We start from the raw sequence: 13,236 nt of genomic DNA on the forward strand, positions 1-13,236 counted from the left end.
ATCATAACCTTGTTGGTAAAGGACAGGGACCATAACCTTGTTGGTTAAGGACATTGATCATAACCTAGTTGGTGAAAGACGGAGATCAAAACCTTGTTGGTAAAGGACAGGGATCATAACTTTGTTGGAAAGGGACATGGCTCAAAACGTTGTTGGTAAAGGAAAGGGATCATAACCTTGTTGGTAAAGAACAAGGATCATAACCTTGTTTGAAAAGGACAGGGATCATATCCTTGTTGGTCAAGTACATTGATCAAAGCCTTGTTGGTTAAGGACAGGGGACAATAACCTTGTTGGATAAGGATCATAACCTTATTGGAAAAGGACAGGGATCATAATCTTGTTGGTTAGGGCAAGGGATCAAAACCTTGTTGGTAAAGGACAGGGATCATAACCTTGTTGGTAAAGGGAACAGGGATGATTACCTTTTTGGTAAAGGACAAGGATTATAACCTTGTTTGTAAGGCCCAGGGTCATAACTTTGTTGGCAAGGGCAAGATATCACAACCTTGATGGTAAAGGACAGGGATCATTATCTTTTTGGTAATGGACAGGGATGGTAACCTTGTTGGTAAGGGCAAGGGATCATTACCTTGTTGGTAAAAGACCGTAATCATAACCTTGTTGGTAATAGACATGGATCATAACATTGTTGGTAAATGCAAGGGATGATAACCTTGTTGGTGAAGGACAGGGATGATAACCTTGTTGGTAATGGACAGGGATGATAACCATGTAGGTAAAGGACAGGGATCATTACCTTCTTGGTAATGGACAGGGATGATGACATTATTGGTAAAGGACAGTGATCATAACCTTGTTGGCATAGGACAGTTATCAAAACCTTGTTGGTAAAGGACAGGGATCATAACCTTGTTGGTAATGGACAGGGATAATAACCTTATTGGTAAAGGACAGTGATTATAACCTTGTTGGTAAAGGACAGGGATCATAACCGTGTTGGTAAAGGACAGTGATCATGACCTTGTCTGTAAAGGACAGTGATCATATCCTTGTTGGTTAAGGCAGTGATCATAACCTTGTTGGTAAAGGGCATGGATCAAAACCTTGTTGGTAAAGGAAAGGAATCATAACCTTGCTGGTAAAGGACAGTGATCATAACCTTGTTGGTAAAAAAGGACAGGGATCATAACCTTGATGATAAAGGAAATGGGATCATAACCTTGTTGGTAAAGGACTGGGATCATGACCTTGTTGGTAAAGGAAAGGAATCATAACCTTGCTGGTTAAGGACATGGATCATAACCTTGTTGGTAAAGGACAAGGATCATTACTTTGTTGGTAAAGGACAAGGACCATAAACTTGTTGGTAAAGGACAGGGATCATAACCTTGTTGGAAAGGGGCATGAATCACAACCTTGTTGGTAAAGGAAAGGGATCATAACCTTGTTGGTAAAGAACAAGAATCATAACCTTGTTTGAAAAGGACAGGGATCATATCCTTGTTGGTAAAGGACAGGGATCATAACCTTGTTGAACAAGAATATCAGTGAAACTGATGGATGCTCCCTGATGATGCGCTTTGTCAATGTATGTGTTATTAAACACCTAAAAAATCTATTATTAGCCTTGGTGACCTTGACCCCAGTGACCTCAAACCTAATAAAAAGGTTGACCCCAGTGACCTCAAACCTAATAAAAAGGTAGAAGTCCATGCAAGGGACCTACATGCCAAATATGAAAGCGATTGGCAAAGTATTGAAGGCGCTATGAGAAACAGTAGCAAAAGTGTGACAGAAGGAAGTCTATTATTAGCCTCGGTGACCTTGACCTTGACCCCAGTGACCTCAAAACTCATCAAAAGGTAGAGGTCCATGCAAGGTACCTACATGCCAAATATGAAAGGGATTGGTAAAGTATTGAAGGCGATATGAGAAACGGTAGCAAAAGTGTGACGGAAAGAAGTCTATTTTTAGCATCAGTAACCTTGACCTTGACCCCAGTGACCTCAAACCTCATCAAAAGGTAGAGGTCCATGCAAGGTACCTACATGCCAAATATGAAAGCAATTGGTTAAGTATTGAAGGCGCAATGAGAAACTGTAGCAAAAGTGTGACGGAAGTAAGGAAGTAAGGAAGGACAAACTAGCAACTACATGCTCCGCCGAAATTTATTTTGGGGAGCATAAAAAGGAAAAGGATCATAACCTTATTGGAAAAGGACAGGGATCATAATCTGGTTGGTTAGGGCAAGGGATCACAACCTTGTTGGTAAAGGACAGGGATCATAACCTTGTTGAAGAGGGACATAACTTTGCTGGTAAAGGACAAGGATTATAACCTTGTTTGTAAGGGCCATGGTCTTAACCTTGTTGGTTAAGGGCAGGGATCATTACCTTTTTGGTAATGAACAGGGATGGTTACCTTGTTGGTAAGGGCAAGGGATCATTACCTTGTTGGTAAAGGTCAGGAATCATAACCTTGTTGGTAATGGACAGGGATCATAACATTGTTGGTAAGGGATAGGGATGATAACCTTGTTGGTGAAGGACAGGGGTGATAACCTTGTTGGTAATGGACAGGGATGATAACCATGTTGGTAAAGGACAGGGATCAAAGGACAGGGATCATAGCCTTGTTGGTAAAGGACAGCGATCATAACCTTGTTGGGACAGGGATCACAATAGTTGGGAAATATAAAATAAGCTTAAATACTTTTAGTTCATTGCCTTCTTGTTTAACAAATGAATGTTCAATCCATGTTGTACCCTTGCTGTTCATCTTTCATATGACATGTGGCTTGCACAACTAAACTACTGATTTCACTTGCAATCAACAGGTTTGATTTTTTATGAATGTAACAAGGAAACAGTTATGCACCTACGGCATAAGTGGGTGTGAGCACAAACTCACATGAATTGCACGAGCACAGACAATAAAGGGTGCTCCTATGCAAAGTATAGAGGTTCAAACATTTAGTGCAGTACCTAACAGATTTTAGACAGATGACTTAACCAGCCCTGGCAGCAATAACACCTGCAGCATGCCAGTCATACATTGAGTGGTTCATTTCTTGAGGCAGAAAACTATTATTACATGCAAACCTTTACAAACTGTATCAAGTAGAACACTTCGTGTTTGTCCATACAAAAATAACATATTCTTCTACTACTACAATTTAAGAAGTCATCTTTGAAAAAGTGCACATTTTATGTAAAAAGGTCATATTTATAATCAGTGTACATTTTATGTCAAAAGGCAATTTTTAATATCATTCAGTTCTGAAAAGAAAGTTAATCATCAATTTGTATTGTCTGTTCATGTTTTATGCTGTTTGATACTCATCAGTATCTAAGGTTTGGAAATGAAGCATTTGAAATTTGAATCTTGTAAGAAAGGTCTTTAATCAAAATTAACTTTGTTTGGGATAACAAATGTGTCCAAATACATATCTAAGTGGTAAAGGGTTATACATTGACATCAGATTCACTATTGTTGAGTATTGAGCAACACATGGTGGGCAGAACCTAAGCATTAATGTAGAATCGTATTCTGAGATATTTATTGTCAGAAGCAATTATGTTTGATTTGCAGACTGCATGAATGCTGGTGGAAACTATTTCTGGAAAGAAAGAGAACCAGATGGGATAAATGAATTTCGCTGCAAGTGCATAATAATGTTGTTAACAGTTTTTGAAGCCAGATGTTGATGTACATTATGCAATACACATACTATTCATATATGATTGTATTTGCACTGTCAAATACAATGGCTCAAAAATTTATTTAAAAAAAACAATACATATTTTTCCCACACTTTACTCCTTTTTTGCTGACACATTTAACGTTTATTTTGAATAAAAATGCACATTATCATATTTTAAGCATACATCCTTGAGTCAATATCAGACATATTATGAACAGCTAACTACATTATCAAGCAAAGCATACTGCCTCAGTTATTCTGGGACAACATTTGCAATTGGCTTTGCACATCATTATTGGGATGATTCATACAGCAAGATGGCAATATACTAATTGTTTTCCACCAGATAAAGGTAATTAACTTACTGCACCAATTTATGTACCGCCATCAGACACACATAGAATTGCTACCAGGTTGTGCCCATATTTTACATAAAAGTCATGCTTGCCATTCCAATTTATAGTGGCTCTATCACAGTGTTACTATTCTCAAGTAGAATTTCTCTCATTAGCAAACTAATGGGACACATGTGGAACCCATATTCTTTCCTAAAGTGAACATGTTAAATGAAATGCATGAGTTCCCATTTGCTGTGGAAGTAAAACATCTTAAATAAATAAATAAATAAAAAAGAACAGTGTTAAAGGAAGGTGTCTTAAAAGATACTTTATTTAAAGAATGCTAGTATACAATTTGGGGGCTTTATTTGGAGCTCAATTTGTGGCCCAATTCCCAATCTTAAAAAATATATATTGTTCTCAAATGAATAACTAAATTCCCAACGGAAAGTTTCTGAAAAAAAAAAAATATTATGATATTCAGTTCATTTCCAGTTCTATAAGGTGAACCCTAGTAGACATAACATTGAAAACACTTTCATTTATGCATTAGCAAAAAGCACTGAATCCAACTCTTCATAGCTATTACAAGACAATAACAATGCATAATAATTTTGACAATTGTTCTTGTCAATAAATATACTTATAAACCATATGTGTAAAGAAAAATGCATGAACATTTAGCCCCATTGGTGCAAAAAGGTACAATGTGACATTGAAATTAATAGGCACATGGCACCTTTTTGGCACCAAGGGGGTGAATTATTTTATTCCGACTTTTTTGCTACTAGAGTAAAACATTTAAATGAAGTTTGAAATGTTAATAAATTCATACACATACAGACAAATAATTAAAAAGTTAAGTGTTATATTGAGGATTTAAAAGACTGTCTTTTGAACTAAATAAAATTGGAAAAAAAAGCTTAGAAATTGTCAGCGATAAAGCAATTGTTAAATTAAATATGAGCAAAATATTTTTTTCTTAAAATCAACAACTTCAAGATAAAGCGAAGTCTGCAGAATGAAAATTAAATAATACAGAGAATAACATTAATAACACCAGCTTAGGAATACAATTAAAGTGAAACCCTATATGTTATGTTATTACTCAAACATAAGTAATTAAGAAAGTAAGTAGGGGTCCAAGTACAGTATTTGTTAACTCATGACATCTAAATACATGCTCTTCTGGACAGATACCACACTGATAATTTTCAGTTAGAAAACTTACACATTTGCCGTTCATCATGTCACAATAAACAAATATATACTCTTTTTTACCATAAACTTTAAACCATATGCAAACCTTCTTTACATATTTATCATAAATGGAGGAATGATGCAATACTGGTCGTGTACGTAATTCCGGCCACTTTTGGGACTATTTTAACAAAATCTTTTGTTTTAGGCAACTGGTTGAAACTAAACTTCACATATATAATCCTGGGTTCAAAACTCATCTAGCATGAAAATTTCAATAGAATTAGAACAGTGTATGTTACTTTTATGAACAGAAATTAATAACATATAAACTATCAATTTTCATAGGGCAATTGTACCTAAAAAATCGGCCACCTTTTAGTTTAATCTGCAGGTAAAATTACAAAGCAATATCTTTTGACAAATGTCCTCATTTTAGGAGTATTAATATAGCTTTACACAAACAAGTTTTTTTCACTTGAAACTTAAAATATATGCGACATTATATACCAGTTACTCCCCCTACCTATCTTAATAAATATAGTAAACAAGCACTGTCAATTGGCAACTGCAAATTCCTAAAAAATATTTCTTTTAATATGTTTAATATAAAAAAAAGTTAATAAAGCTAAGAAATTAAACACATTTTTTATAAAAAGTTGACTTCATTGTCGATTTTTAGTAAACGCTTGTATTTAATTTTACAACAAATAACCTATAATTATTCTAATCAAGGGAGGTAATTCATATATTAAAAAAGTATATATTAGGTCCTAATTTTTATGATTTGATATATGTTTTTATACAATTAATTGAAAATACCTAAGTTAAAGTTTATTAGATAAAAATAATAACAATTTTAACAAATATATTTGTTTCTTATATTAATTAAAGTAATACAAATATCGATGATGTCACTTTTCCCACATGACAAAAACATCGTCCTACAATTGTGACATCTTGATATTAAAGTTCACAGTGGTATGCTTCTTTAATTTGCAAAATATTGAGAAAAGGGTTGGTTTTCAAGTTGATATTAATAAAAATCAGCAAAATGTGTATGCTAAGATCATGAAAATGATTAAACACAGGTGGCCGATTTTTTACGTACTGGCCGGAATTACGTACACAACCAGTATATGCAAAAATAGTCTTCATAAAAACAAAAAAATGTCAGATGAAGATGCAAATATTTATATTTATTTGGTTTGTTTTGATAAAGTTGTTAAGCATAAGTCTTTGAAAATGGTCTAAGACATGCAAACTTATGAAGAATTGATTTGCGTTATTGCCATTCTTATTATTTTTCACATTCAAACTAATTGTTCAAGCATAATCAATGCAACATATAAAAATTTGAATATTCATCTCAGAAAACAAAGAAAAAAAAGAAAATTGATCTCAAATATAAATCTGCTGAGGCAGCCCCATGCTTTATAACATAAATGTGAACTACTTTCAGTGGGAGTGAGAAAGAACTCAGTACGAAATATTGAATTAAACAATGAAATCCTTTTTAATCTCATGCAGAATTTAGAACCTGTAGCCAATTAGTAGCTTAAAAAAAACTTGGATGAAAATAAGATGTGCAACCCAACATGTCCTTTTGAGAATACCAAATATAGCAGTTAAAGAATAACTGCTCAATAATTAATCACGTTTGTTACAATTGAGCCAAGCTGTCTGAAAACGTGCTAAATGTAGATATGTACATAAAATATCGTTCCAGATTTACCTCTGCAGTCCACATAGGCTAATCCAGACTGTAATTTTCTGCCTAGGGTCTACCTTAATCATATCTTTTAAGTATAATGATCTCAAAAATCAGGACATCCTGAATCATGTTAAACTTAAAACACAAGACATATGAAACAAGATGCATAATTTATATTGTGTTTGCTGCAACAGTTGAAACATGTTGTAAGAAACCAAGGACATATTGGGTAACAGAAGGAACGAGCTTAATGTGAACAAAACAGACAGACCACCAATGTAAGAACATTGAAGGAAATGGTGTGGAAAAGAAGCACATACTTCTGTAGATGTAGTAGAACTTACCTCCTGGGAGGGAGTTTTATGAAATGAAAGATGATACAATGATATACAGACTGAATTTAAGCGTACTTTACACTCATGCTTTTTTTGTTAAAAAGTTAAACAAATATTGTATCATCTGTGCTCTGGCAAAACTGGGCTTAATGCATATGCCTTAAAGTGATATTATGGGCATTTTTCATTGTTGAATTGAGCTGACAAGAATTAACAGGTCAAAAGAGTTAGTTAAAATGCGGTTACTGACCAATTATCTGCAACTCATCTTGCCACCAGTTGTTTATAAAAAAAATTATATTATAATCAATATTTTACATGACTCACCCAATGGCATTATGAGTTCTCTATGCCGAAATGGTCCGTAAAACAAAATAGTGTCTTTGTGTCATATGAACAAATCTGCACTAAAACTAAATTTAGATGCACCTTGTACATCGAATCATTTCTGTTGTCAGTTGTCAAAACGAAAGTACGGTTTATATTCAAATGCATTATTTTTCTCTTTCCAGGATATTGTTTAAGTATGTTGATGCTGCATTAACAAATGTAAGATGTAAGTGTATATGAAGTGAAAACACCAAAAATAAAGAACGGTTGCGATAGAAAACTATAAACTGTAAGATGCCCATAATATCACTTTAAGAATTGCCTCACAAAACCAATTGAAGTCTGTACAGGCTTATCAGGTACACTTTCCGCTTTATGGAAGAAGTCTCTTCTAAACAAAAAACCTGACAAGGTGGAAAGTGTCATCCCTGATTAACCTGTGCAGACTTCACAAGCTAATCAGGGACAAACTTTACGCATATGCATTAAGCTCCGTTTGTCCACAGAGCCACCAACATTATACTCAATTTCAAAACAACTGGCAGTTTTGCCACTATATTGTTCATTTCATAATTTAAACTGATTCTAAAGTTAACCAAAATTATAATCAACTTTGTATCGCCACAAAACTACGTTGACAATATTTCTGAGAACAAACCTTGTCACAAGACAAATGCCTTCAAAACATTAGACAAAAAAGGCGCAGAAATAGAATTAAAACAAACTTGTGTGACCTTTGGCTCTCAATTGTAACCTTGAACTTTCAAAGAGAGGCATAGAAGAGTAAGGCGTTACATGGTCTCCTGGCAGATTCATCCAAAGTAAAAATAAACTGAATCAACAATCCTTCCAGACATTAAAAAAACTTGAGGCAAATCTTGACACACAAAACATATGAAACAAAACAAAGACTGATGGTGCAAATATTTACAAAAAAAAGATGATATGCCACAATCATTAGTATTAATATGACATTTTCAGAGATCAATCTACCATATCATCACACTTTAAAGACACAAAAATATCACTTCTTTGCAAAATAACAAATGACAACACTAAGCAGTTCTTATCCAATACCTTATGGATTTCCCGATTGATGTTGGCAACCTTGATGTTGGTATCCATGGCATCTAGGTTCATGCTAAGGTCACGGGCGGCCAACAAAAACTTTGACCACTGGGGCGCTATGACGACCAGTAGCCTCCTCTTGCGCTCCGTGTCTGCCTTCACAGAGTCCCAGGCATCCTAGTGAAGGAAAAAGTGGCTTACATATATAGTTATTGTTACTGTAGTTTTTGTGCAGGATAACTGACTGCTGTGATATAACTAAAATATTGTTACAATTGGAAAAATAAAAAAGATACTAAAAAATACTTCCGTAATAAAAACAATGTATGAGCTCTGGAAAAACGGAAAAAAGTGTCGTCCCTGATTAGCTTTTCAGGACGACACTTTCTGCTTATATGATATTTTTTGCTTCAAGAAAGTCTCTTCTTAGCAAAAATCCAGTTTAGGCGGAAAGTGTTGTCCCTAATTATTTTAAAATCCACATGGTGGACCATACCAGAGGAATTGAGCTACGGTGAATGAAAAATATATATCCTTAAAACATTTGGAAACTCCAAAATTTGGGTCACAATATTTACTAAGTATATTCGTGATACTATATATAGGCACAGATCTTACTTTGAGCTGTTCCACCTCCGCCTGCACTCGCAGACTCTCCACTGGATCTTGGTGTTCTAGTTGTAGTGACAACGAGTACCCCTGCACCAGCAGGTGGTCTATCTGCTGTGACATGTGCGTCACATTCACATCCAAGCTCTGAAACAAAAAGGACCTTTAACTAATGTCGCAGAGTACTGTGTCAAGAGGAAACAGTGGCGGCTGGTTACTGTGACAAACCATATGATTAACTCGATATCCATTATCAAGCATGGGCAAAGCCCAATTATGTCGCTCTCAGACAAGCACCTGGTACAAAATAACACCAAGACTGATCTGAAAAATGGATACATAAAATAACTAAGTAACAACCTTCAAAAAGATTTAAATTAACAAGAAAAATTTGTTGCATTGATATCCCCCACCAATTTTTTTTTGGGACAGATGGACAGACTGACGGAAGGACTGACAACGCCAATGCTATATTCCTTTACCTTTGGTGGGAGATAACAATTTAAAGTACATATATTCAGTATGACATTTCGTCCATCAAATATGATCCCATGAGCCGAAACCCATCTCACTCTTTACCTTAGCGTTATCCTGCAAGTCTCCAGTGACATCCCTGGGCTGGAGCTCGCCACGGTTGAGCACCTCTCGTTGATAATTCTCTATCATCTCCATGGCGATCTCGTACAGGGAATGAAACTTGCGGGATGAACTCTCAAGGTCGCTCTCTTTCAACTCTGGTGATTTTAACGGGCTAGTTGAGTGGGCGACAACCACCTTGCTTTTAGAAAAATCTTCTGAGATTTCCGGAGTGTGAGCGGGAGGGAATTCAGTGTCAGACACTGTGGTGGATATAGGCGATATTGCACCAGAAGATACAGAGGTCATTGAGGTCGTGAACTCTGATGTAGTTGTCTTGACAACAGTTGTCTTGGTGAACTCAACCTTGACCTCTGTGTGCTCAACATACTTGGGAGATGAGGGAGGGGTTGGTTTTCTCGCCTCGTCCATTTCTTGGCCTTTTGCAATCTTTTCCTGGTGAAATAACAGTGTGCGAAATTCAGATTTAAAAGTAATAGCCCAAATTCGTATACACATATATAAATAGTAAAATTTCTTACTAGCCCGACTATATAAATTTTTTAATTCCCACTAGCCCGAATGGATTTTCACTAGCCAAAACCCTTCGGGCTAGTGCGAATTTCGCACACTGAAATAAAAAACAATAACATATTAGGATTGTTTTCTCCCTAACCAGCGTTTGCTTAGACAAAGTAAACTTCTATAAAATTTACCTTTCCTGAACACTGAAACTATAATTATCCGGAACAATAATTTTTGTTGATTTTCAGGGTAGACCTATTCACAAATTTAAGATCCCAAGCATAATTATGTCAAATGTTTAAATTGTTCGAGACTAAATAATCTTAGGCATGCAAGACATTAATTACCAACGTAATCCAGGCATACATCCTGCATTTGATCCATAATGCAGATACATCCAGATACTACACAATGTGTTTCTTATTTAATTTTTAGTTCTTCTTGATTTTTTTATAAATACAAACCGAAACCATAAAATTCTAACCATGGTAATTAAAAAACAAGAGATGCGTTTGTCAGAAACACAATGCCCCCTAATGCGCCGCTTTGAAGCCATATATTTGACCTTTGACCTTGAAGGATGACCTTGACCTTTCACCACTCAAAATGTGCAGCTCCATGAGATACAATGCATGCCAAATATCAAGTTGCTATCTTCAATATTGTAAAAGTTATGACCAAAGTTAAAGTTTAGTGACAGACACACAGGCCAAAAACAATATACCCTCGATCTTTTCATCCGCGGGCATAACAAAAGTTAAGATTTTTATTTATGAAAACAGTTACTATACAAATTGTTGTCATGTTTAGTACCATAATTTAATTTAGCAAACATGAAACAGCAAACTAGAACATTATTATAAGCAATAATATTTGCGCCTTCTTTTTTTGGTGCCGATAAAGGTAAGAATGTAAGTATGATTGTAGTGGAATAAAGACTTATTGGAAATTGGCTTCGTCATTCAAACACTCGTCCCATTAATCCGCTAATCATAACAATTTACTAGTTAATTTGCATGCAAAAAAAAAGGGCCAGTAACTCTAACCTCATAACAATGAACAAGTAAATTCATGGGTACAACCTCCTGCAAGTGAACCCCTTGCAGACAAGTATTACAAACAAATCTGAAAATGACCCACACAATTTCCATATTACTTTTTGTGAAAATCAGATAACCAAGAACTAAGGTCATTTTTTTTAAAAACCAAGAAATTCCATACCGACCAAAATAAATGGTTTTACAATACCTATTAAAGCAACAGTACCTGAATGCTTTAGAATTACTGTTTTGTTTGTTTCTTTTGTTGGGTTTTCACCATTTTCGACAGTATTTCAGTCATATCACGTGGTCAGCTGACCATTAACTTTCCTAGGACAGCTGGTTTACCAGTACCAAATGCACATATGTGTGCCAGTCACTGACAACTGCCCTACTTGAATCAGAGATGGAGAGAGAATGGCTGTAAAATGGATTTCACTCCCAATTCCCACACTAGTTTTGTTGCCAGACCAGGCATTTTACAATAGCTTAAAAATTGGATAAATGAAACCATGTCATATGCATGATTACTTCCTATACTGGAGCATTTTGTTCAAACTCTCTATATCAAGATGTGGCTTGATATAGTCACAGATTTACGCATATTATTATGCAAATCATCAGATAAGACATGTGAAAAGGCGTGTCAAGCCTCACTTTTTCCTACACTATATCAGACTTGTCTGATATTACATACTATCAAAAGTCACCAACCATATATCCTTCATTTATCCTTCATATATTCTGTGACACTGACCACACGTATTGAGACCTTGCTCACCTTCAATCGAGCGGTGATTTCTGCCCATCGCTGGTTGATGAAGGTAAGCTCCGGCTCAACCATGCTGGTGAACTGGTCATTCTTGTTGAGTATGGACATGGCACATTCACGCATGGTCTCCACCTCACTGGCCTTGTCTACACAGTCTTTTTGCACTGTCTGAAATGTGGCAAACAGTTAAATATTTGCCGTTTTAATACTTCCCTCTTAGAAGAAAAGTGAAAATGGCCATACGCAACCAGCATAAAACCAAAACAGCCTGCAAGTAACTTGAAAATGATTAAGGTTTTATGCTGTTTGCTGCTTATCAGTATCTAAGCGTTACAAATGAAACCTATAGGAAATGTATAGTTGATATTTTTTCTCTAAAAAAATGGAATATCTAGCAATTACATCCGGAAACTGGAAAATCAAACATATACAAGCAGTCTTTTAGATCTGACCTGATATATATTTTGTTATTTAAATAAAACTTAATATTTAAAGACAGTCTTTAATTTTTATAATATATATATGATCTGTTTTCGGAGAAAACAGGACCTATAATGCATGTGCGTGAAGAGTCATCCCAGATTAGACACTGCTGTCCTAACAGGCTTATCAGGGACTACATTTCGCTTTTTATGAAACTTTTAGTTTAAAGGAAAGCGCTTCTAACTGGAAATACAGTTGACGAGCTAAGCTCCGTTCCTGAAATGACTGTGCAGACTGCATAGGCTAATATTTGACAATACTTTACACACATGCATTGCAATAAGCAATAAGTTCAGGGCAATTCCATTAAAGCAACTATTTACTTTTTGAGTTTACAATTCATACCTGCAGTTTGGAGATCCAGAAGTCCGACACCTGATGTTCCGCTGGCAGAGAGTCATGTGTCTGCAGCACAGACTCTGTCTGGGACATCCAGTCCTTGACCTTCAGGCACTGAGTCTGGAACTGAGTGAACTTTTCGTCAACGTTCACTGGGGCTGTCGTCTTCAATGAAAAAACAGAAATTGTTGTATAATATATATTGACAACAAGAATATCAGTGAAACTGATGGATGCTCC

General features: G+C 35.5%; 1 protein-coding gene across 1 annotated transcript in view; it reads right to left on the reverse strand.

Moving 5' to 3' along the window:
* The window catches only part of LOC127850936 (dystrophin-like), a 245,613-nt gene that overhangs the window by 175,466 nt on the left and 56,911 nt on the right, over positions 1–13,236 (reverse strand). Inside the window, exons 28-32 of the mRNA XM_052384337.1 lie at positions 13,003–13,161; positions 12,184–12,342; positions 9,841–10,293; positions 9,271–9,408; positions 8,662–8,829 (exon numbers count right to left, since the gene is read on the reverse strand). Coding sequence (XP_052240297.1) covers positions 8,662–8,829; positions 9,271–9,408; positions 9,841–10,293; positions 12,184–12,342; positions 13,003–13,161 — 1,077 coding nt within the window. The remainder of the gene's footprint in view (positions 1–8,661; positions 8,830–9,270; positions 9,409–9,840; positions 10,294–12,183; positions 12,343–13,002; positions 13,162–13,236) is intronic.

The sequence above is a fragment of the Dreissena polymorpha genome, chromosome 11, assembly GCF_020536995.1.
Source record: "Dreissena polymorpha isolate Duluth1 chromosome 11, UMN_Dpol_1.0, whole genome shotgun sequence".
Classification (NCBI taxonomy): Eukaryota; Metazoa; Mollusca; class Bivalvia; order Myida; family Dreissenidae; genus Dreissena; species Dreissena polymorpha.